At 39.3% G+C, this 24,180-nt stretch overlaps 1 protein-coding gene across 1 annotated transcript in view; it reads right to left on the bottom strand.

Moving 5' to 3' along the window:
- Window positions 1-24,180, bottom strand: part of UMAD1 (UBAP1-MVB12-associated (UMA) domain containing 1) — a 559,686-nt gene that overhangs the window by 195,327 nt on the left and 340,179 nt on the right. Inside the window, exon 3 of the mRNA XM_050782999.1 lies at window positions 3,896-4,013. Coding sequence (XP_050638956.1) covers window positions 3,896-3,977 — 82 coding nt within the window. The 5' untranslated portion in view covers window positions 3,978-4,013. The remainder of the gene's footprint in view (window positions 1-3,895; window positions 4,014-24,180) is intronic.

The following is a 24,180-nucleotide window of genomic DNA, read 5'->3' as shown; positions in this document are numbered from 1 at the left end:
ATATACAACTATTATCTACCCATAATGACTAAAAATAAAAAATTTAAAACAAAATAGATGTGTGCAAGTATGTGTCCATGTTAATAAAAGCATTAAAAGAATTTTCTATTTACCATGTGACCTACTTGACTTTTTCCAGAATATTTTTATACAGTATGCTCTGAGACTAAAGAAGATATTATGTATATCAGTATAGAATTAAATGATAAAAAGAGCAACCTAGCAGAGCAAATCAATTTTTTAAAAAAGAGTTTACCAGATAATTAACTATAACTTTAAAGACAATTAACTACATTCCTAATAATCTGTCAGGATCTTTATCTGTCAATTCAGCTAAGTTATTCACCACTGAAGGATATTTTCACTAATTAAACCATATATACCATCTTCTGATTTCAACTTCATTAAGGAATTTTCTGAAATATTTTAAAATATTTTAAAAATATTTAAACTATTAGATAGTAAAAAGTTTGGGTTAGCCAAAATAAAAGCCAAACTTTATGAACAGTAATACAACAACCAACCTTCTTTTATTAAAACAAATAAAAAACAGTACTTTCTCTTTTCAATTGTAGGGAATACAATTTTTTAAAAAAACAAAGAGGTTAGGATGTCAATAATGTCTTAGAATTAAAACTGATGATATAACATTTTTTTACAAAAAGATGGATAGTTTAGTGGTTTAGAGGATAGGCTCTGAAGTCAGATTGCCTGGGCTAATTCCAGATTTGCTACATACTAGCTGGAGAAACTGGGAAACATGAAATCCTAGCCTGTGTATGGTGATATAATAGTACTACCTCACTCACAGGGTTGTTCTAAGCATTTTACACACATTAACTCATTTAATCCCCTCAATAACTTTGTGGGGTAGGTACTGATATCGTGCTCATTTTCTGGATATGCTAAGTGGTACTGGGAAGGGTAAATAACTTGCCAAAGGTAGAAAGTAAGTTGTGGAGTAGCTGTGGAGCCTCTGAGATGCTCCTGTGGAAGAAGAGGATGAGTGATGAAAAGAGAAAGAAGACAGAGGAAGTAAGAGCTGAGAGGTGATGCTGACTGATACCATCAAAACTTCAGGAGAGTAATGACATACACAGAAAACTATGTACAGAGGACTTTTATGAAAATGGTTAAGGGGTGGAGCTTTGCACCTGGGGGGAAATGAGGCTAAACAGAGAAAAGCGTCAGCAGACAGAGGAGATGAAGGGCAAAGAGGCATCAGCCAACATCTGGGGGACCTGTCTTGTTTGGGTCATTTGAATGAGGTGCAGCAGTAGCTGCACTGCAAATTAAATTGCTATCCTGGAACTACGACGGAAGTGATTCTTCACCATGGCTGTCCAACGGCTGGACGTATGGTGCTGGGTACAACACCAATCATGCTAGTCCAAGGTGGTCCTGGGAAAACTCCCTCAGATGGAGCAGCTGGTACCGAGAGCATATTAGAGTAATTAGGTCCTGGAAATTCCTTCTTAAAATATGAAATTTGGAAGTTTGTGTGCCTTCTGAGACTCAGTTAAAGAACGACTACTTCTTAAACTAGTCTTTCCTGGAAAGGGAAAGGAGGTCCACAGTAGATAATACCCTGAGGCAGAAGGCCCTGGAAACCGGGCTTCTACTGAGGCAGCTACAAGACATGCAATGGAACGTCTCAACAGGACTACATGCTACCAGAAATTGGAGGAGATCTTAGCAGCACCAGGAGCCACTGCAGTGGTGGTTAAAATTGCGCGGTGGCTCACGCCTGTAATCCCAGCACTTTGGGAGGCCGAGGCGGGCGGATCACAAGGTCAGGAGATCGAGACCACGGTGAAACCCCGTCTCTACTAAAAACACAAAAAATTAGCCGGGCGCGGTTGTGGGCGCCTGTAGTCCCAGCTACTCGGGAGGCTGAGGCAGGAGAATGGCGTGAACCCGGGAGGCGGAGCTTGCAGTGAGCCGAGATCGCTCCACTGCACTCCAGCCTGGGCTGGGCGACAGAGCGAGACTCCGTCTCAAAAAAAAAAAAAAAAAAAAAAAAAAAAAAAAGAAATCCTACAAAGTGGCAGAGAAGTAGGGATGAAGAAGATGAATAAAAAGTTTAAGGTCCAGCATTACGAATTGTATTTGCTTTCAAAGATGCCAGCACACCCAACTTACATCCTTTAAGTGGCTATTTGATAACAAAAAGAATAATGTCAATTTCTAATCATAAAGACAACAGAAAAGAGGCTGGATGTGGTGGCTCATGCCTGTAATCCCAACACTTTGGGAGGCTGAGGCAGGAAGACTGCTTGAGGCCAGGAGTTCAAGACCAGCCTAGGCAACATGGCAAGACCTATCTCTATTTTCTTTAAAAATAATGTTTTTAAAAAATGTAATACATATATAATAAAAACAACAGAAAAAAGCAGAGTTCCCTGTATATGTGTTAACACTTCAGAGGTATTTTAAAATCAGGAATATACAACAGAGTGGAAAACAAGAGTTTTTTGGAAAAATTTCTGAGAGAAGAATTTATTATGAAACTCCTGAAAAACAGAACTTCATAGGAGGCCTGATGTAACCCTGAAGTTTTCTGTCAACGAGGCTAATTCAAGAAGTGTGAAAAAAGTAACACTGGCAGCTTTCAAGGAACTAAAATCCGGGTTGACAGAGTCAGTTCTGACTTGGAAGCCAAGGCATAAATTCCTGACACACTAAGAAGGAAGGGTCAGATTAGCAATCAAGTCCGCTGCACCCCACCTTATCCCAGTCAGAAGGCTACCCAGAAAAATCATCAGCCCTGGTCAAAGACTAAGCCCCACTGTTTTACCTCAGGTATAAGGGATGTGGTCTGATGAAAACAATTCTGACATTCCCAGCTACTGCCCCTGTCCCTGGATATATAAGACAGGTTCTGAAAAACAACAGGCCTGCCAGAACATGGCTGTAGAAACCATGGAAAATTCTATAGTAAAGTTTATCCACGAGAAAAACTCCATTCTGGTCTCCCAGAGATTACCCTTAAATCTAAGGGAAATGTTCCTTATTTCTGAAAGCCTACAGAGCATTGGCTGATGCTAGCAGATGTCAGTCTGACAGGGCCAAGTAAGAGGTAGGAAACCAGTATCTGGAAAGGGAGACCCAGGGAAACATTCCAGGGAGTGAAGACTTATGAGTTGATGCAAATCTTCTCAGAGAAGGAGCAGGAATTTGGTGGAAGGAGGTCCAGCATGGAAGAGGATGAGAACCACAAGGAAACACTGGGTTTGACTATTCCACACCATACTTTGGAAAGAGAATTTCTGGGAAGAGCATACAAAGATGTTGTGCAAAACTTTTCCTCAGGGGAAGAAATGTGACATGACATGGAGGAAATTTTACTTTTCAGAATTCCCCTGGTGAAGAATACTGTATCTGATTGTAAGAAATATTTTTTAAAGACACTAAAATCTTTAAAATTTGCAGGTATTAAGTTTATAATAGAAAATAGTCTTAAAGAGGAAACACTATTCAACATACTTAGATTTTAAAGTCTACTTCATTCGGCAAATATTTATTAGATGCCTAATTTAATTTCAGATGCTAATTTATGAAACAAGGTTAGTACTATTTATAAGACAGAACTTGAATTCATCAAGGATTCTTGAAGACTTTAGATTTTCCACAGTTAAAAGAAGGGGAAAAAAGAAGTGATTTTACAAATTTAATTTGGAGTACACAGCCAAACCAACATGTAAGAAAAATCTCTCTTGATGACGCTATTCCAAGTAATTGATGACCTTTATCTTTACAGATTTTACTTTTTAAAAATTAAACACATAAATTAATTCTGAAATTATAAGAAATGATTTAAAATCAATCATATAATTTTCAAGTAATTTTTTAAAGAAAACATAATTTAATTATTTTGTTTCATAAAAAGACTCACCTAAAAGGACGAATCCATCTGCTTCTGTCTCTGGTACTGAGGGCTTTTTAGATTCTGGAGGCTTTCTGAAGAAGTGAAACATTGCTGCTGTTGCTCCTGCTGCTGCTGCTGCTGCTACCTGAAATAGAAACATTACACAATGTCACATTCGGATGCAACTGTAAAACTCTTACCCTTTTTAGCAAAAAATTAAGCACAAATATATCACAAAAGTTAATTTTAGGAATTCTATGGACAGACGTAAAACCATGAACCTTCTCTAGATGTCAGCAGACAAAGCTAGAAAATGATCTTCCAGTTTAAACTCTGGTATCCGTTGAAGATCACAGTGCAACCTCTCTCAATTTCTGAAGATTCAGAAAATAGCCCAGGAAATTCCTACATACAAAACTCAAATCAACAGATAACACAAGAATCTGGAAGGATCTTGCTAACCATAAAACAGATACTGGTTTGGGTAATAGAAAAAACAAAAAACAAACAAACAAAAAAACTGTCCAGGTTTCTTGTCATGCTGTAACTACCTTAAGCCTCATAAAACTAAGGCCACCTGAAAAAAAGAAAACATTTCAAACATCCCCTACTGATGGTCTAATTTAGACACTCAAGCACTGTACCTTTATTAGTCCATTCTCACACTGTTATGAAGAAATATCCTCGACTGAGTGATTTATAAAGAAAAGAGATTTAATTGACTCACAGTTCCGCATGGCTGGGGAGGCCTCAGGAAACTTAAAATCATAGGGGAAGACACCTCTTCACAGGATGACAGGATAGAGAATGAGTGCCAAGCCAATGGGGAAGCCCCTTATAAAACCATCAGATCTCATGAGAACTCATCACTATCACGAGAACAACATGGGGGAAACGGCTCCCATGATTCAATTATCTCCACCTGGTCCTGCCCTTGACACACGGGCATTAATACAATTCAAAGTAAGATTTGGGTGGGGACACAGAACCAAACCATATCAGTACCCATTATAAAATTGCAGCCAACTTTAAATTCCCATCAGTGCAGATCCTTGTGTTGGTGAGATTATTGTGACCATCCCCAATACACACATGCTCACAGGCACACAAATACAAGCACACATACACAACCCTCTTTTCCTACTATTCCCATTGTTATATATTAAAGTAGGCCAACAATTTCTAGAAAACAACTGGGGAGAAACCTGAAGGGTACTTTCAAGGACACATAGGATTCTGAGGACAGTTCCTTACAAGCCAAAAAAATAGAAGAGAAAGCAAAGAATAATCCTGGTGGCAGCAAGTGCTCCAAGTTTTAGTTTTCATACATTTCACCCATAGCAGAAAATCAAGAAGGGAGGGTAAAGATTTAATCTTAGTGAAAACCTTCTAGAAACTGAGAATTATGCTAGGATTTGTGCTGGTTGGCCTGACCTGAGCTATAGATCAGAGAAGGATATTAACCCCAACATAAGTGAGGTTACTATTTGTTGCTAGAAAATATCTATTTGTTGCTAGAAAACATATCTGGCAGATTTCACCTTTAAAAAAGGAATTAAAAATGGAGAAGAAAAACACAAGCCATATGAAGAAGAAAACATTCTAATAAGAGAAAAGGAACAGCCTCTGAAATCCTTAAAGAAAGAGCTTACTGGATATAGTAATGGATACAAAAGAAAAGTTTGAAAATAGTTTGGCACTCTCTATAGACAAGGAGAGATGGCCTCTAATGAAACTGGTAAAAAAACAAGATTAGATGAAAAAGCAAAAGAAGAGGATGAAAAGACAAGGAATCAAATGAAAAAAGTAACTGAATAAGATAAAGGGAAACCCACACAAGGAAGAAATGAGATCAGAAAAGAATTGGTTTGTAAGCAGGAATGTAAAATACTGTATACAATAGGCCCCCCAGCTTATCCATGGGGGACATGTTCCAAGACCCCAAGTAGACACCTGAAACCAACGATAGTACTAAACCCTATATACAGTATGTTTTTTCCTATACAAAAGGTCCCCCAAATAATGTTGCTTCATTTTAATACTGATGAGGAAAAAAAACTTGATTCCCAGCTGGGGCCACTGTCTATGTATGTGTAGAGCTGGCCCATTCTCCCCACGTCTGTGTGGGCTTTCTCCCCAGTACTCCAGTTTCCTCCCACATCCCAAAGCTGTGTCCGCTGGGCGGACTGGCATGTCGACATGGTTCCTCTCTGAGTGAGTATGGGTGGGTATGTGAGTGCCCTGCAACAGAGTGGTGTCCTGTCCAGAGCTGGTTCCTCCTGAGGCCTTGAGGGCTTAAGCTGCCAGAAGAGCCTCTGGCCAGCTGTAGCACTTAACTAGAATAATTGGGTAAATAATTATCTTGTTTTATTAATATTTCTTAAATGTATGTATCACTAACATTCATTTCAATATTTAACATTAGAAAAGTTTTTATCTTTATTTAGAAGTTGGTGATGTTTTTATGACCAGAAATATGCCATATGAAATGAACTCTCGCTTTTATCAATTAGCCTATTGTAAAACTGGTTTCCTTATATGTTGTTTCACTTAAAGTCAGTTTCTAAAAACCCATCCATGATGTTAAGCGAGAATTTACTGTACGTACAAACCTATGATAAAGTTTAATTTATAAATTAGGCACAGTAAGAGATTAGCAATAACTAATAATAAAATAGAGCTATAACAATATATAGTAATAAAAGTTATGTGAATATGGTCCCCTTCTCACTCCCTGTCTTAAAATCTTCTTGTACTGTGGCCGGACATGGTGGCTCACACCTGTAATCCCAGCACTTTGGGAGGCCAAGGTGGGCGGATCACAAGGTCAAGAGATTGAGACCATCTTGGCTAACACAGTGAAATCCCTTCTCTACTAAAAATATAAAAAATTAGCTGGGCGTAGTGGCGGGTGCCTGTAATCCCAGTTACTTGGGAGGCTGAGGCAGGAGAATGGTGTGAACCTGGGAGGCAGAGCTTGCAGTGAGCAGAGATTGTGCCACTTCACTCCAGCCAGGGCAACAGAGCGAGACTCCATCTCAAACATATACATATATATATATAAAATTGTACTGTACTCATCTATTTTTTTACTCAGTTGCCATAAGTAACTGAAACAGTAAAAATCGAAACCATAGATAAGAGGGAGGACTACTGTATGCTCTATCTCCTATAATCCTTACAATAGCCCCACAGGTATACACAATTATTCACATTGTATAAGTAAAAGAAGTAAGTAGGACCAGGCATAGTGGCTCAGACCTGTAATCCCAGCACTTTGGGAGGCTGAGGGAGGCAAAATGCTTGGGCCCAAGAATTTGAGACCAGCCTGGGCATGACGAAATCCTGTCTCTACAAAACACACACACACACACACACACACACACATTAGCCAGGTGTGGTGGTGTGTGCCTGTGGTCCCAGCTAATCGTGAGGCTGAGGTGGGAGGACTGCTTGAGTCCAGAAGGGTGAAAGTGAGCCACTGCACTGCAACCTGGGCGACAGAGCAAACCCTGTGTCAAACAAACAAAAAAGAATCGAAGCAAAAAACTAGGTTAAGTACTGGTCCAAGTTTACGCAGCTGGTAGAGTAGAGCATAATCTTAAACCAAATCCTATTGGCATCAAAACTGAATGCTTTTCATCAGTAAAGCATCACAGCCTAGGAACACTTAACACTTAGGATATCTGTGTTGGACTTTCTTTAACATATTTCTCAATGTTAGTCAAATACATTTGATTAATTCCATTTCTGTCTTTGTCAATCTCTACTTTCCGAAGCCTTGCTCAGCTCTGTGCTGTGAAGACATTTACTAACTGTATAACATCTATGAAGACCTTCATTTACTTCATACTTTTATAATATAAACATGTATTAAGTGCATAGGCCAGACAATGGTCCAAAACTGCAGGAATAGCACTGAACTTACATTTAGGGAAAACAAACTGCTACCTCAGCCCGTCATATTTCTGAGGCAATCCTTAGCAGAATTAAGTGTAATTTAAGTGGAGGGGACCTGTATAGTCCTGCTGCCCCAAGCCTAGTATGTGGTAAGCTCTAAGCACTCTTGCTTCTGATATGCATGGCCTTGACAGCTGGACTTCTGCCTGGAGTTCCCAAGCATACTCCAGTCTCATTTCCTTCTCTGTAGTTTTCAGTATTTTTTAAATTGTCTACAATGAGCAAATTTTACATTTATAAACAGGAAACACACCAAATTTTATTCTCAAAAATCCATTATTAACTAGCGGCAACTCGCCTGAGCTAGAACCCAACCCATAATGTATCTTAATACTCAAACACAGGGATCCTGGAACTACCTCTATACAGGTGGAGGATAAAGAATTCACCTGTCAGGCTGACGCCTGTAATCCCAGCACTTTGCGGGGCAAGGCGGGTGGATCGCTTTGTGGGGCAAGGCGGGTGGATCACCTGAGGTTAGGAGTTAGAGACCTGGCCTAGCCAACAAGGTGAAACTCCCTCTCTACTAATAATACAAAAATTAGCCGGATGTGGTGGCGCATGCCTGTAATCCCAGCTACTCAGGAGGCTGAGAGGCAGGAGAATCACTTGAACTTGGGAGGCGGAGGTTGCAGCGAGCTGAGACCCCATCATTACTCTCCAGCCTGGGCAACAAGAGTGAAACTTCATCTCAAAATAAATAAATTAATTAATTAATTAATTAATTAATTCACCTGTCCAAACCACAAAATGGGAGAAAATTCCTGGAAATCACATATTTGATAAATAATGTATATAAAGGATATATAAAGAACTCTTAAAACTCAATAATGAAAAAACAACTCAATAAAAACTGGACAAAAAATATGAACAGCCACTTCACCTAGGAAGCTACATGAACAGCAAACCACCACATGGAAAATGACCAATATCATTAGTCAATAAGGAAAAGTAAATTAGAATCTCAATGACATACCATTATATACCTATTAAAATATTTAAAATTAAAAAGACTTGCCCTGGCCGGGTATAGGGGCTCACACCTGTAATCCTAGCACTTTGGGAGCCTGAGGTGGGCAGATCACTTGAGGCCAGGAGCTTGTGACCAGTCTGGGCAACATGGCAAAACCCCATCTCTACAAAAAATACAAAAATCAGCCAGGTGTGGTGGCATGTGCCTGAGGTCCCAGCTACTCAGCAGACTGAAATGGGAGGATTGCTTGAGACCAGGATGTCAAGGATGCAATGAGCCATGAACATGCCACTGCACTCCAGCCTGGGTGACAGGGCTCTGAGACCCTATCTACAAAAAAAAAAAAAAAACACTTGCCCCATCCCAAATGTTGGCAAAGGGCAAAGATATGGAGCAACCGGAACTCCTGTACCCTGGTGCTAGAAGGGTTATATAGTACAACCACTCTGGACAACAGTTTGGCAGTTTCTTAAAAACATATCCAACCTATAACTTAGCCCTTCGGGAAGTGAAAACATATGTCTACACTTGTATACAAATGTCGTAATAGCTTTTTCTGTAATGACCAAAAAATGGAAACAACCCAAATGTCCAATAACAGGTAAATGGATTTTTAAAAACTGCCATATGCATCCCATTCGGCAGTAAAAGGGGAACAAAATAGTGATATATGCTACAACATGCAACAATCTGAAAAAAAAAAAAAAAAAAAAGCTGATGGAAAGCAGCCAAACAAAATAAAATTCATACTATATGATTCCATTTATATACACTTCTCAAAAATACAAACTAATGTACAGTGAAAGAAAGCAGATCAGAGGTTGCCTGGGGAGGGGAGGGACAGAGAGGGAGCAAAGGAAGGAGAGACGACAAAGGAGTAGAAGGGAACTCTTGGAAGTGGTGGATACGTTCATTATCTTCACTGTAATGATTGTTTCAGCAGTATAAGCACACATCAAAACTGATCAAATTGTATACTTTCAATAGGTGTTACCGATCATACCTCACTCAATAAAGTTCTTTATAAATTCATTATTAACACAATTAGATGTCATATGTAAGTTTTAGTTCACAATTATTGGGAAAATTGTCTCAAGTCTCTTAACCCACTTTGTGTTACAGGCACGGTCTTTATATAAAAAGCAAAATGCTGCTTTTCTCCATGCATCACACAAAACTAAAAAATAAAAGGACAGTGTATTGACTTTTAATGTTACACACAGACTGCGTAGAAAAGGGCCTGCCTGATTGCTTACCAGGGCAGATCCTATTGTTCTGAATAGAGGTAGGGGAGCCCAAGAATATATTTCTTTTCTCCTATTACTCCAAGGCTTCCCTTTTAAGTAATATTATCCATGACAAAAGGATTAGGCAACATGGTTTTCTCAATTTGATTACCTCCTTTGAATTTCAACAGACTACTAGTTAATGTAAATATATCAAATAGACTAAAATTCCTGTGTGATTGATAAAGCCACTGTCTATAGACAGAATAATGTAAATACATGTATATGAAGTGTGTGTGTATATATAAAAATACATAAAACCCACACACATTTTCTTCCAAATACAACAAATATGTAAATTTCACAGTGCTGAAAAATTAAAATCCTGAACAATGTTTAATCTTCTTCCTTTTGTACAGTGAACCGCATGATTATGCAAATATAAAAATTTAGACAAGTTTACTAATTTCTCCTCAGAGATACCAAAATAGTATACAGGAAGGTAGGCCATGCTTTTGGTAGCTTTAATCTTGAGTGATAAGGATACACTACCTAAAACACCACTAGACAGCATAAAACATTCCAGAAAGATCAATGTGAATTAGAACTCTGGTAGGCTTCGCAGACTAGGTAGCCTGGAGTTTAACTTCATGTGATATGTATAAACAAAGAAGAGAAGGAAGGCCTTTCCTGTAGGAAGGATCAACATGAGCAAAAAGCATAGTGGGTATAGAGGAAAGCAAAGAGATTAACCTTACTAGAGGAAGGAACATGTAGATAAGCAACAGATATCAAGACTGCAAAAGAAGGGAAGAAATAAATTATTGAAGGGGTGGAAGTCTCAGGAAAGTGTCAGCATATTCAGAGTGGCAAAACAGGATTTATTGGACATTACTGGGCAGTCTGGAGTCTTGAGCAAAGTATTTAAGAGAGATTAAATGTAAAATAGCATGCTGGAGAGACTGAGGAGAGCCTGGGGTCAACAAGTTAGACAGTTGTACTGAAACGGGACTGGATTAAGATGAGTGAAGTTTGAATGAGAAAAGAAGGGATGTACAGAAATGATATGGAAAAATGATACTATAAATAAGAAAAGGGAAGTAGGGAAGTTTATCTTAAGAGAAGAAAATAATAGTAAATTCCATTTCAATCTGATTTTCCAAGACAAACTAGAAATTTAGCTATTATGTAAAAATCTAGGTTTTAAATAATAGCAAGAAATTCACGATGTTTACAAATACTGCGTAGATGGTAGAAATCCTCTACAAACTGGACTTGGCCTTCAGGTTGCAAAGTGTTTTAGACCTAGGTAAGGAATTAATAGCCTAAATCTAATCAGTAGAAGGAAAAATTGTTTAAGACTTTAGAATTCAGTAGATTTCCTGGCTAGCTCACCCATTCAGGTTATTCCCACCTTTGCGTGTTTTGACTAGGCTATTTTATAACTCTGTAGGAATAGGAGATCAATTGTAGAATACTGATAGTCATGCATGTAATTCCTATCCATAAAAATGCTTCTGGTAAAATGCATTAGTTATCGCCCCAGGGATACTAACCAATTTTCCATCCATTTATAAATTTAACATTCCTTATTTGCCTATCAATGTGTGATGATGCTTTGAGTTCTCTTCTGAACCAGCTGCAGTATCTCACTAGTTCTCTCCTTAATTAACAAGTTCAGTATTTAACAGATTTTAGATTCATGGTAGAGACAAGATTTAATCCTCTTTTAAAATGTATCCTTTAGTATCAGTCAGACTACTAATTAGGATTACATAAAGACTCTCCCCGTTTTTCCATCCCACCGAGGTTTTTCAGTTTGTAGGTTTTTGATATTGGTGTAATGGGGAAGAGGTACAGACGCCTGAGAGGATAAGCAAGGGAAGACGTTTAAACTGATGTCACTTTTCAGCTCCACAGAACAGCTTGGAAACTAATTAATTAAACTGAAGCATTAACATAAATTTTACTTCCACCTCTCTTATTTATGCTCAGACTTTTAAAAAATGAAACAAAAACAAAGAAAAAAAAAGAAAGAAAAAACTGTATCTTAGATTTAGGTGTTTTCTTCAAACTGCAAGTCGCAACCCTTGAGGGGAAGTAAACAATTTAGCAGGTCAAGACCAGACTTTTTTTTTTTTTTAATGGAATGAAATAGGAAGAAAAAAAAAAAAAAAGTAGGGGAAGAGGGAGAGAAGGCAAAAAGATTGAGAGCATCATACAAGGTAACTAATTTATAACTAATGTTTTATAAACTTTTGCATTTGGGTGCCTGTGCTGGGTTATAATAAATCTATTTTTTAGTTTGGGTTACAGGCAAAAATCAAAACACTCACACACCTCTGAATTTTTTTGAGAAAATTGTGCACCCTCTTGCACTTTTTAAGTTCACATCTAAAACTTTCCATTGAAAATTATAAAGGACATAGTTTCTAGCATATTATAAATATTTACACGTTGAAACAAAATCATTATATCTTTCATTTAACTTTATTCAACGAAATCTAAACACCGTAACATTTTAACACTCACCATTAACCATTTTAAAAATACACGAAGAGGGGTTACGGAATAGGAACAGCTCCATCTGCAGCTCCCAGTGAGATCAACACAGAAGGCGGGAGATTTCTGAATTTCCAACTGAGGAACCCACCTCATCTCATTGGGACTGGTTAGACAGTGGGTGCAGCCAAAGGAGGGCGAGCAGAAACAGGGTGGGGCGTCGCCTCACCTAGGAGGCGCAAGGGGTCAGGGAACTCCCTCCCCTGGCCAAGGGAAGCAGTGAGGGACTGTGCCATGAGGAACAGTGCACTCTCGCCCAGATATTATACTTTTCCCATAGTCTTCGCAACCCGCAGACCAGGAGATTCCCCCTGGTGCCTACGCTGCCAGGGCCCTGGGTTTCAGGCACAAAACGGGCCACCATTTGGGCAGACACTGAGCTAGCTGCAGAGGTTTTTTTCATACCCCACTGGCATCTGGAACACCAGCAAAACAGAACCATTCACTTCCCTGGAAAGGGGCCTGAAGCCAGGGAGCCAAGTGGTTTAGCTCAGTGGATCCCACCCCCATGGAGCTCAGCAAGCTAAGATCCACTGGCTTGAAATTCTCGCTGCTAGCATAGCAGTCTGAAGCTGACCTGCGATGCTGGAGTTTGGTGGGGGGAGGGGCATCTGCCATTACTGAGGCTTGAGTGGGCTGTTTTGCCCTCAAGGTGTAAACAAAGATGCCGGGAAAGTTCCAACTGGGCACAGCCCTCCACAGCTCAGCAAAGCCGCTGTAGCCAGACTGCCTCTCTAGATTCCTCCTCTCTGTGCAGGGCATCTCTGAAAAAAAAGGCAGCAGCCCCAGTCAGGGGCTTATAGATAAAACTCCCATCTCCTAGGGACAGAGCACCTAGGGGGAAGGGGCAGCTGTGGATGCAGCTTCACCAGACTTAAACATCCCTCCCTGACTGCCAGCTCTGAAGAAAGCAGCACATCTCCCAGCACAGCGTTCAAACTCTGCTAAGGGTCAGATTGCCTCCTCAAGTGGGTCCCCGACACCTGTGTCTCCTGACTGGGAGACACCTCCCAGCAGGGGCCGACGGACACCTCATACAGGAAAGCTCTGACTGTCATCTGGTGGGTGCCCCTCTGGGACAAAGGAAGGAACAGGCAACAATCTTTGCTGTTCTGCAGCCTCCACTGATGATACCTAGGCAAACAGGGTCTCGACTGGACCTCCAGCAAACTTCAGCAGACCTGCAGCAAAGGGGCCTGTTAGAAGGAAAACTAACAAACAGAAAGGAGTAGCATCAACATCAACAAAACGACGTTCACTCAGACATCCCATTCAAAGGTCACCAACAACAAAGACCAAAGGTAGATAAATCCACAAAGATAGGGAGAAACCGCACAAAAACACTGAAAATTCCAAAAACCAGAATGCCTCTTATCCTCCAAAGGATCATAACTCCCCAGCAGCAAGGGAACAAAACTGGATGGAGATTGAGTTTGACGAATTGAAAGAAGTAGGCTTCAGAGGTGGGTAATAACAAACTCCTCTGAGCTAAAGGAGCATGTTTTAACCCAATGCAAGGACGCTAAGAACCTTGGAAAAAAAGGTTAGATGAATTGCTAACTAGAATTACCAGTTTAGAGAAGAACATAAATGATGGAGCTGAAAAACACAGCACGAGAACTTCCTGAAGCATACACAAGTATCAATAGCCGAATTAATCAAGTGGAAGAAAGGGTATCAGAAATTAAAAATCAACCTACTGAAATAAAGAATAAAGACAAGATTAAAAAAAAAATCAAAAGGAATGAACAAAGCCTCCAAGAAATATGGGACTATGTGAAAAAACCAAACCTACATTTGATTGGTGTACCCGAAAGTGACAGGGAGAATGGAACCAAGTTGGAAAACACTCTTTAGGATATTATCCAGGAGAACTTCCCCAACCTAGCAAGACAGGCCAACATTCAAATTCAGGAAATACAGAGAACACCACAAAGATACTCCGTGAGAAGAGCAACCCCAAGACACATAATCGCCAGATTCACCAAGGTTGAAATGAAGGAAAAAATGTTAAGGGCAGGCAGAGAGAAAGGCTGGGTTACCCACAAAGGGAAGCCCATCAAACTAACAGTGGATCTCTCTGCAGAAACTCTACAAGCCAGAAGAGAGTGGGGGCCAATATTCAACATTCTTAAAGAAAAGAAGTTTCAACACAATTTCATATCCAGCCAAACCAAGCTTCATAAAGCAAAGGAGAAATAAAATCTTTCACAGACAAGCAAATGCTGAGAGATTTTGTCACCACCAGGCCTGCCTTACAAGAACTCCTGAAGGAAGCACTAAAAGGAATGAAAGGAACAACAGGTACCAGCCACTGCAAAAACATACCGAACCGTAAATACCATCAACACTAAGAAGAAACTGCATCAACTAACAGGAAAAATAACCAGCTAGTATAGTAACAGCAGGATCAAATTCACACATAACATTATTAACCTGAAATGTAAATGGCTAAATGCCCCCAATTAAAAGACACAGACTGGCAAATTGGATAAAGAGTCAAGATCCATTGGTGTGTTGTATTCAGGAGACCCATCTCATGTGCAAAGACACATACAAGCTCAAAATAAAGGGATGGAAAAATATTTACCAAGCAAATGGAAAGCAAAAAAAAAATAAAAATAAAAAAAAATAAAAAATAAAAAAAAGGCAGGGTTTGCAATTGTAGTCTCTGATAAAACAGACTTTAAACCAACAAAGATCAAAAGAGACAAAAAGGGCATAACATGATCGTAAAGGGATCAATGCAACAAGAAGAGCTAACTATCCTAAATATGTATGCACCTAATACCAGAGCACCTAGATTCATAAAGCAAGTTCTTAGAGACCTACAAAGAGACTTAGACTCCCACACAATAATAGTGGGAGACTTTAACACCCCAATGTCAATATTAGATAAATCAACGAGACAGAAAATTAACAAGGATATTCAGGACTTGAACTTGGCTCTGGACCAAGTGGACCTAATAAACATCTACAGAACACTCCACCCCAAATCAATAGAATATGCATTCTTCTCAGCACCACATCACAGTTACTCTAAAACTGACCACATAACTGGAAGTAAAACACTCCTCAGCAAACACAAAAGAACAGAAATAATGGCAAACAGTCTCTCCGACCACAGAAAAATCAAATTAGAGCTTGGGATTAAGAAACTCACTCAAAACTGCACAATTACATGGACACTGAACAACCTGCTCCTGAATGAATACTGGGTAAATAACGAAATTAAGGCAGAGATAAATAAGTTCTTTGAAACCAATGAGAACAAAGACAAAAGGTACTAGAATCCCTGGGACACATCTAAAGCAGTATGTAGAGGGAAATTTATAGCATTAAATGCCAACAAGTGGGAAAGTTCTAAAATTGACACCCTAACATCATAATTAAAAGAACTAGAGAAGCAAGAGCAAACACATTCAAAAGCTAGCAGAAGACAAGAAATAACTAAGATCAGAGCAGAAATGAAGGAGATAGAGACACAAAAAAACCCTTCAAAAAATCAATGAATCCAGGAGCTGGCTTTTTGAAAAGATTAACAAAATAAATAGACCACTAGCCAGACTAATAAAGAAGAAAAGAGAGAAGAATCAAATAGACGCAATAAAAAATGATAAAGGGGATATCACCTTTTATGATCCCACAGCAATACAAACTAACATCACAGAATACTATAAACACCTCTACGCAAATAAACTAGAAAATCTAGAAGAAATGGAAAAATTCCTGGACACATACACCTTCCCAAGTCTAATTCAGGAAGAAGTTGAATCCCTGAATAGACCAGTAACAAGTTCTGAAATTGAGGCAGTAATTAATAGCCTACCAACCAAAAAAAGTCCAGGACCAGACAGTTTCACAGCCAAATTCTACCAGAGGTACAATTCTACCAGAGGAGCTGGTACCATTCCTTCTGAAACTATTCCAAACAACAGAAAAAGAGGGGCTCCTCCCTAACTCATTTTATGAGGCCAGCATCATCCTGACACCAAAACCTGGCAGAAATACAACAAAAAAAGAAAATTTCAGGCTAATAGTCCTGATTAATATTGATGCAAAAATAATAAGATACTGGCAAACTGAATCCAACAGCACATCAAAAAGTCCACCACAATCAAATCGGCTTCATCCCTGGGATGCAAGCCTGGTTCAACACATACAAATCAATAAACTTAATCCATCATATAAACAGAGTCAATGACAAAAACCACATGATTATCTCAATAGATGCAGAAAAGGCCTTTGATAAAATTCAACAGCCCTCCATGCTAAAAGCTCTCAATAAACTAGGTATTAATGGAACGTATCTCAAAATAATAAGAGCTACTTATGACAAACCCACAGCCAATATCATACTGAACAGACAAAAACTGGAAGCATTCCCTTTGAAAACCAGCATAAGACAGGGATGCCCTCTCTCACTACTCCTATTCAACATAGTGTTAGAAGTCCTGGCCAGGGCAATCAGGCAAGAGAAAGAAATAAAGTGTATTCAAGTAGGAGGAGAGGAAGTCAAATTGCCTCTGTTTGCAGATGATATGATTGTATATTTAGAAAACCCCGTCGTCTCAGCCCAAAATCTCCCTAAGCTGATAAGCAACGTCAGCAGTCTCAGGATACAAAATCAATGTGTAAAAATCACAAGCATTCCTATCAACAAATAATTGACAGAGAGCCAACTCATGAGTGAACTCCCATTCACAATTGCTAGAAAGAGAATAAAATATCTAGGAATCCAACTTACAAGGGACGTCAAAGACCTCTTCAAGGAGAACTACAAACCAGTGCTCAAGGAAATAAGAAAGGACACAAACAAATGGAAAAACATTCCATGCTCATGGATAGGAAGAATCAATATCATGAAAATGGCCATACTGCCCAAAGTAATGTATAGATTCAATGCTATCCCCATCAAGCTACCATTGACTCTCTTCACAGAATTAGAAAAAACTACTTTAAATTTCATATAGAACCAAAACAGAGCCCGTATAGCCAAGACAATCATAAGCAAAAAGAATAAAGCTGGAGGCATCACACTACCTGACTTCAAACTATACTACAAGACTACAGTAATCAAAACAGCATGGTACTGGTACCAAAACAAATATATATACCAATGGAACAGAACAGAGACCTCAGAAATAATACCACATATCTATAACCATCTGATCTTTAACAAACCTGACAAAAACAAGCAATGGGGAAAAGAATCCCTGTTTAATAAATGCTGTTGGGAAAACTGGCTAGCCATATGCAGAAAACTGAAACTGGACCGCTCCCTTACACCTTATACAAAAATTAACTCAAGATGGATTAAAGACCTAAACTCATAAAAATCCTAGAAGAAAACTTAGGCAATACCATTCAGGACATAGGCTTAGGCAAAGACTTCATGACTAAAACACTAAAAGCAATGGCAACAAAAGCCAGAATTGACAAATGGGATCTAATTAAGCTAAAGAGCTTCTGCACAGCAAAAGAAACTATCATCAGAGTGAACAGGCAACCTACAGAATGAGAGAAAATTTTTGTGATCTATCCATCTGACAAAGGGCTAATATCCAGAATCTAGAAAGAATTTAAACAAATTTACAAGCAAAAAACAACCCCATCAAAAAGTGGACAAAGGATATGAACTGACACTTCTCAAAAGAAGACATGTATGCACCCAACAAACATATGAAAAAAAGCTCATCATCACTGGTCATTAGAGAAATGCAAATCAAAACCACAATCAGATACCTTCTCACGCCAGTTAGAATGGTGATCATTAACAAGTCAGGAAACAACAGATGCTGGAGAGGATGTGGAGAAATAGGAAGGTTTTTAACACTGTTGGTGGAAGTGTAAATTAGTTCAGCCATTGTGGAAGTCAGTGTGGTGATTCCTTAAGGATCTAGAAACAGAAATATCATTTGACCCCAACAATCCCATTACTGGGTATACACCCAAAGGATTATAAATCATGCTACTATAAAGACATATGCACACATATGTTTATTGCAGCACTGTTCACAATAGCAAAGACTTGGAACCAACCCAAATGGCCATCAATGATAGACTGGATAAAGAAAATGTGGCACATATACACCATGGAATACTATGCAGCCATAAAAAAGAATGAGTTCATGTCCTTTGCAGGGACATGGGTGAAGCTGGAAACCATTATTCTCAGCACACAAAACAAGAACAGAAAATCAAACACCACATGTTCTCACTCAAAAATGGGAGTTGAACAATGAGAACACATGGACATAGGGAGGCGAACATCACATACCAGGGCCTGTCGGGGGTGGAGGGCTAGGGGAGGAATAGCATTAGGAGAAATACCTAATGTAGATGACGGGTTGATGGGTGCAGCAAACCACCATGGCCCGTGTATACCTATGTAACAAACCTGCATGTTCTGCACATGTACTCCAGAACTTAAAGTACAATAAAAAAAAAAAAAAAAAATTTTTTAAATACACGAACAAGTTCTTTTCTAACAGCAAGATACTTTACATTGTTCTTTTTTCTCCTTCAACTCGTATTTCCACTCCACTTCTGCTGGCTAAGCTTAGAAACACCCTCAGAACCATGCAGCTTTTACAATGGTATATACAGAAGAATATACCATTGTATATTCAAAGTGGTGGCAGCAACCTCACTTTGAAGAGAGCCTGTCCTGGCTGGGCGCCGTGGCTCACGCCTGTAATCCCAGTACTTTGGGAAGCAGAGGCAGGCGGATCACCTGAGGTTGAAAGTTTGAGGCCAGCCTGACCAACATGGAGAAACCCTGTCTCTACTAAAAATACAAAATTAGCCAGGCATGATGGCGCATGCCTGTAATCCCAGCTACTCGGAAGGCTGAGGCAAGAGAATCACTTGAACCCGGGAGGCAGAGGTTGCAGATCACACCATGGCACTCCAGCCTCGGGAACAAGACCAAAACTCCGTCTCAAAAAAAAAAAAGAGAGGGGGAGAGAGAGAGAGAGAGAGCGAGAGAGAGAGAGCAAGTCTGTCCTAAATATATACACTTACTATATACCTACAAAAATATTTTTTAAATTAAAATACTTAAAAAAAGCGTCCTCTAATTTAATACTCCTAATCTTTTCATTTGTCCCTTAAACGTAATGTCACATCATACACATATGTAACATCCATTAAAAAGGGAAATTATATGAGTTAATAAAACTTATCCAATATAACCTTATAGATGCTTTCAGCCAACTGAGAATTTAAATGATACTACTTTTAGCCAAAACAGCACATCTAAAATACTTAGGAAGTTGGTGAGCTACAAATCAATTCTAGAGCATCAAGCCAGGGAGGACTCTGGAGGAATGCAAAGGGCTCCAGAGAACTTCACTGTATAGGGTTCAACAGGAGCCAAACTGAAACTTTTTATTTAATTCATTTTATTTTTTCTTGATCCTCATAATTTCGATCATTTTCTTATTTTACTGTATACTAAATTAAAGGCAGGAAAAGCTTTTTCCAAATGAGACGTGGATTTCAAACATGAAATCCTTAAACACGATACAGGAAATCCTAGGTGAAAGAGAACTGGGGGAAGGGGCAGTCTAGTTTATTCCCACGACTGGATGACTTTTAATGGTTGGCTCTGTCTGCCATGGAGAGCAGGCCAGAGGCTTCATTTGATAATCTCAACTGCCAGGTACTCATCATTAGCATGTAAGACATCTACTACCAGGAACTGTCTGGAATCACTGCTGTTACTATAATAGTAAATGCTGCTAGCATGGCAAGCATTACATAATCTGGAATTACTAATTTTCTAGAATAGAGTGGGCCCACCACATCCATAGGTCCTGCAATCCTACTATGAATCAAAAATATTCAAAAAATTAAAAAATATTACAATTAAAAATAATACAAATTTTCTTTTTTCTTTTTTTTTTTTTTTTTTTTTTTTGAGACAGAGCTTCAATCTGTCACCCAGGCTGGGTTACGGTGGCGCAATCTTGGCTCACTGCAATCTCTGCCTCCAGGTTCAAGCAATCCTCCTGCCTCAGCCTCCCGAGTAGCTGGGATTACAGGCACCCGCCACCAAGCCTGGCTAGTTTTGTATTTTTTAGTAGAGATGGGGTTTCACCATGTTGGCCAGGCTGGTCTCGAACTCCTGGCCTCAAGTGATCCACTCACCTTGGCCTCCCAAAGTGTTGGGATTACAAGCATGAGCCACCGCGCCCAGCCCAAAATTTAAAATATAACTATTTACACAGAGTTAGATATTCTGAGTAATTTAGGGACAAAGTATATGGAAGGATGTACACAGGCTATATGCAAATACTATATCATTTAAGAAAAGGCACTTGAGCATCTGTGGATTTGGGTATCAGCAGGAAGTCCTGGAACCAATCCTCTAGGGATACTGAAGGATAACAGTACTGTCTCTACAGAATAACTTCCCATATCCATATGACAAAGTCATCTTGAAAACTAACAACTTCACCTAAGACAATTTTAGAACAGAACCTCCCCTCTTGTCAGATCCTATTTCCCTCACTGAACACAGATGGCCTCACTTGGGAAAACAGAATCAAACAATTTTATTCTCCTCCATTACTTTGTAAATAAATCTGAGCCTCAAAGTATCTACTAGAGAATAGTCAGGGAAGGTTTTGGTTTTGCTGTTGATGGATTTAAGGATTTGTGTTTGTCTTCTTTTTAATTGAATGCCCTATGGTTTTCAGAATCAAGAAGGGCAGCCTAGCAGTGTTAAGAAATGACTGCTTTTTTTCTCTACTGCTTCTTATTCACAATATGAAAAACAGAACAGAATAACAAAGTCTCCCCTCAATCTACTAATTTAGGGAGGAAAAATTTCATATTAAGTTAGACCAAGGTTTCTCAATCTCTCCACTCTAAGCATTCGGGATCAGATAATTCTTTGTTGTAGGAGGCTGTCCCTAGCACTGTATCATGTTTAGCAGCATCCCTGGCTTTAACCCACTAAGTGCCTTCCTATCCCCCAGCTGTGACAACCAAAAATGCCTGCAGACATTGCAAAATGTCTCTTAGGGGACAAAACTGCCCTTGGTTGAGAATCAAGACATTACAAGAAAGGGACTTCTTTTTCAACATTAACCACTCAGCAGCACTCTCTAGGTTAAAGACATTCCCCTAGGTCTGGGAGTGTCAGACTTCACCTGAGAACTCTCAGAATACTGCCCTTTTCTTCAGTGTGAACAATGACAGTGAAGAATAAAAATGTGTTGTAACTCCTCTGTAAATGGGTATGATCACCTAATGTGTCATTCACTTCAGTCAGAAAACATCTTAATTTCAAGCAGTTTTTTTTTTAATGCTATACATGTGAAAACCATAGTTTTTTTCCTAAAGAAGGATGCTAACTAGCATCCTTAGAAGCTAAGGTTTAGAATATAAGGTTACTGCTTTTTTGAGAGCTTAGAAACAAACTGCACTAAGAATTTATCATTTGGGTCTCAATCACTGACAAAGAAGGCAATGTACAGCCTTTAGCGTTATCCTGAGTCATCTAAATTAATGACACAATGACACATTTATATGTTTTAGGAAAGTTACAAACACAACTACATAACTGCCACAAACAAACTATTTTGATTTGGGTGTAAATAACACTACCGTACAAGAAGAATTTCTGAAGCAACTTCATTTGGTGTTGCATTTTGAATATGAAAATACACCTTGCAAAAGACTTCAGACAACTCTAACAAAAAGCATCTCCCTACATAAAACAAATATCTTAGGTGAGACAAACACATCTAAATAATGTCCTAAGGGAGAATTAAGTCATGGGATGTGAGGTCACACCTTTTCAACTGTCTAGAGCACTGGGGACCAAGAATAAATTTAAAAATAAATAAAACATTATTCAGTGTGGGTCTTTAAAAGTACTCTATTTGCTCGCTCATTTTAATGTTTACACAAAATAGGAACTATCACATTCAACATCCAAAAAGAATCACTCCCTAAACTGCCAACTAAAAATTATTTGACTTTCAATGTAGCCTAACCGCATCATCAGAAGGCTTATTACTTCCTCCCCATTTAAGAACAAACTTCTTCTAACACTCAGTCATTTGTTTGTTCACTATTTAATTCATTCGACCAACATCTTTTGAGGGCCCAAAATTGGACAGGCACTGTGGTAGGCCCTAGACAAACAAAATTAGATGAGGCACTTTCTCCAAATTCAAGGAATTAACCAATCTACTTCCTGCCTCTTTATCCTATTTCTCTACCACCTCTCACAATGTCAATGGGCACAAAGCAAAGTGCTAAGTCCTGTATAAAACCAGCATCAACCATGCCTCAACATGCAAAATGTTACTCACATTCTAGTCTAGTCAAAAAGTACTGCTAGCTGTCTAATGACTTGCTTCAGATTGCTGAGTAAACAAGAGAGCCAGCTGTTTTACAACAAAATGTACGTAAAGAAACACACTAAAAAAAATTGGCAATAGCTCTATCAACTAAAAATGAGAGACCATATCCCAAAGTCTGAGTCAAACTTCCATGAACTGCATCACCAATGGGTATTGACCAAGAAGTACAATCGACCAAGAGTGTATTTCTGTACTCGGAAATCCTATCAAAGGAATGAATAAATGGCTAAGTGAGCAAACGAGCAATAACAGGAGCATGAACCACAAAGAAGATGTGGAAAATACTTTGTCCATCCCCACTGCCTGAGCTTAATTCTAAAATACAAGAGCTATATCTACCAGAAAAAAAGACTGCCAGACATCCCACTTAATGGAGACCCCAAAGTATTACAGGACTAGATTTCCTCGCTTCCTTCTGACAAGATCGTCTTCCACTTCCATTCGGAGATCACAGCTCTTGATAGGGAAAAGGGGAGGGAGGGAGGAGTCAGGAGGGCAATGGTTTGAATGGTGTGTAACTGCCCAAGGAGGACTCTGTAAAACAGGGTACCAGACAGGAAAAACTCTAAGCAGAGCAAAGAAAGAAGGTTGAATTTCAAGTTCAAAGAACTGTAAACTGCTCCTAATTCTTCAACTCACTCACAGACCTTAATTTTTAAAGTCTGAGTCTCGGAAGATGCAATTTCCACCCAGCAGACTCACATATGATGAGTGCCTGTTAGCCACTGGGAATTGAGTGAACCAGGAATGTGTACATCCATCTGACTTTCAGGACTAGACTCAGAAACAAGAAGCTGCCAGCAATAAAAAGTTAAGTGAGAGAGACTAAAGTAATCTGACAGTCTCTCCTTCAGTGAGAGATCACCAGAATGAGATCAACATGAGGACGGGAAAATACGTACCCAAAGCAATGGCCATAGGGAAAATAATATGGACAGGAGGCAGGAAAATACTAGATAGAAGAGGGCAGTTCCCTGACAAAGGCCCCACCCTCAAGCCTGAAAACCCACAGCCCTAAATGGGAACAGGTATTCCTGTTTCCGTACCCAAATGCTGCCTTTTGGCCTGCCACACCCTCCATCCTGTACCCTTATAAACCCCAAACCCCAGCCAAAGAGACAAGCCACACCTGCCCTTGTCCCACGTTCTGCAAGGAGGTTCAGGGAACTGTCCCGTTTCAACAACATTAGCTCCAGTACTAACATATAC

Source organism: Macaca thibetana, chromosome 3 (genome assembly GCF_024542745.1).
Source record: "Macaca thibetana thibetana isolate TM-01 chromosome 3, ASM2454274v1, whole genome shotgun sequence".
In the NCBI taxonomy this organism is placed as follows: Eukaryota; Metazoa; Chordata; class Mammalia; order Primates; family Cercopithecidae; genus Macaca; species Macaca thibetana.
Note: the sequence above shows the minus strand (reverse complement) of the source record. Positions and strands in the feature narration are given on the sequence as shown.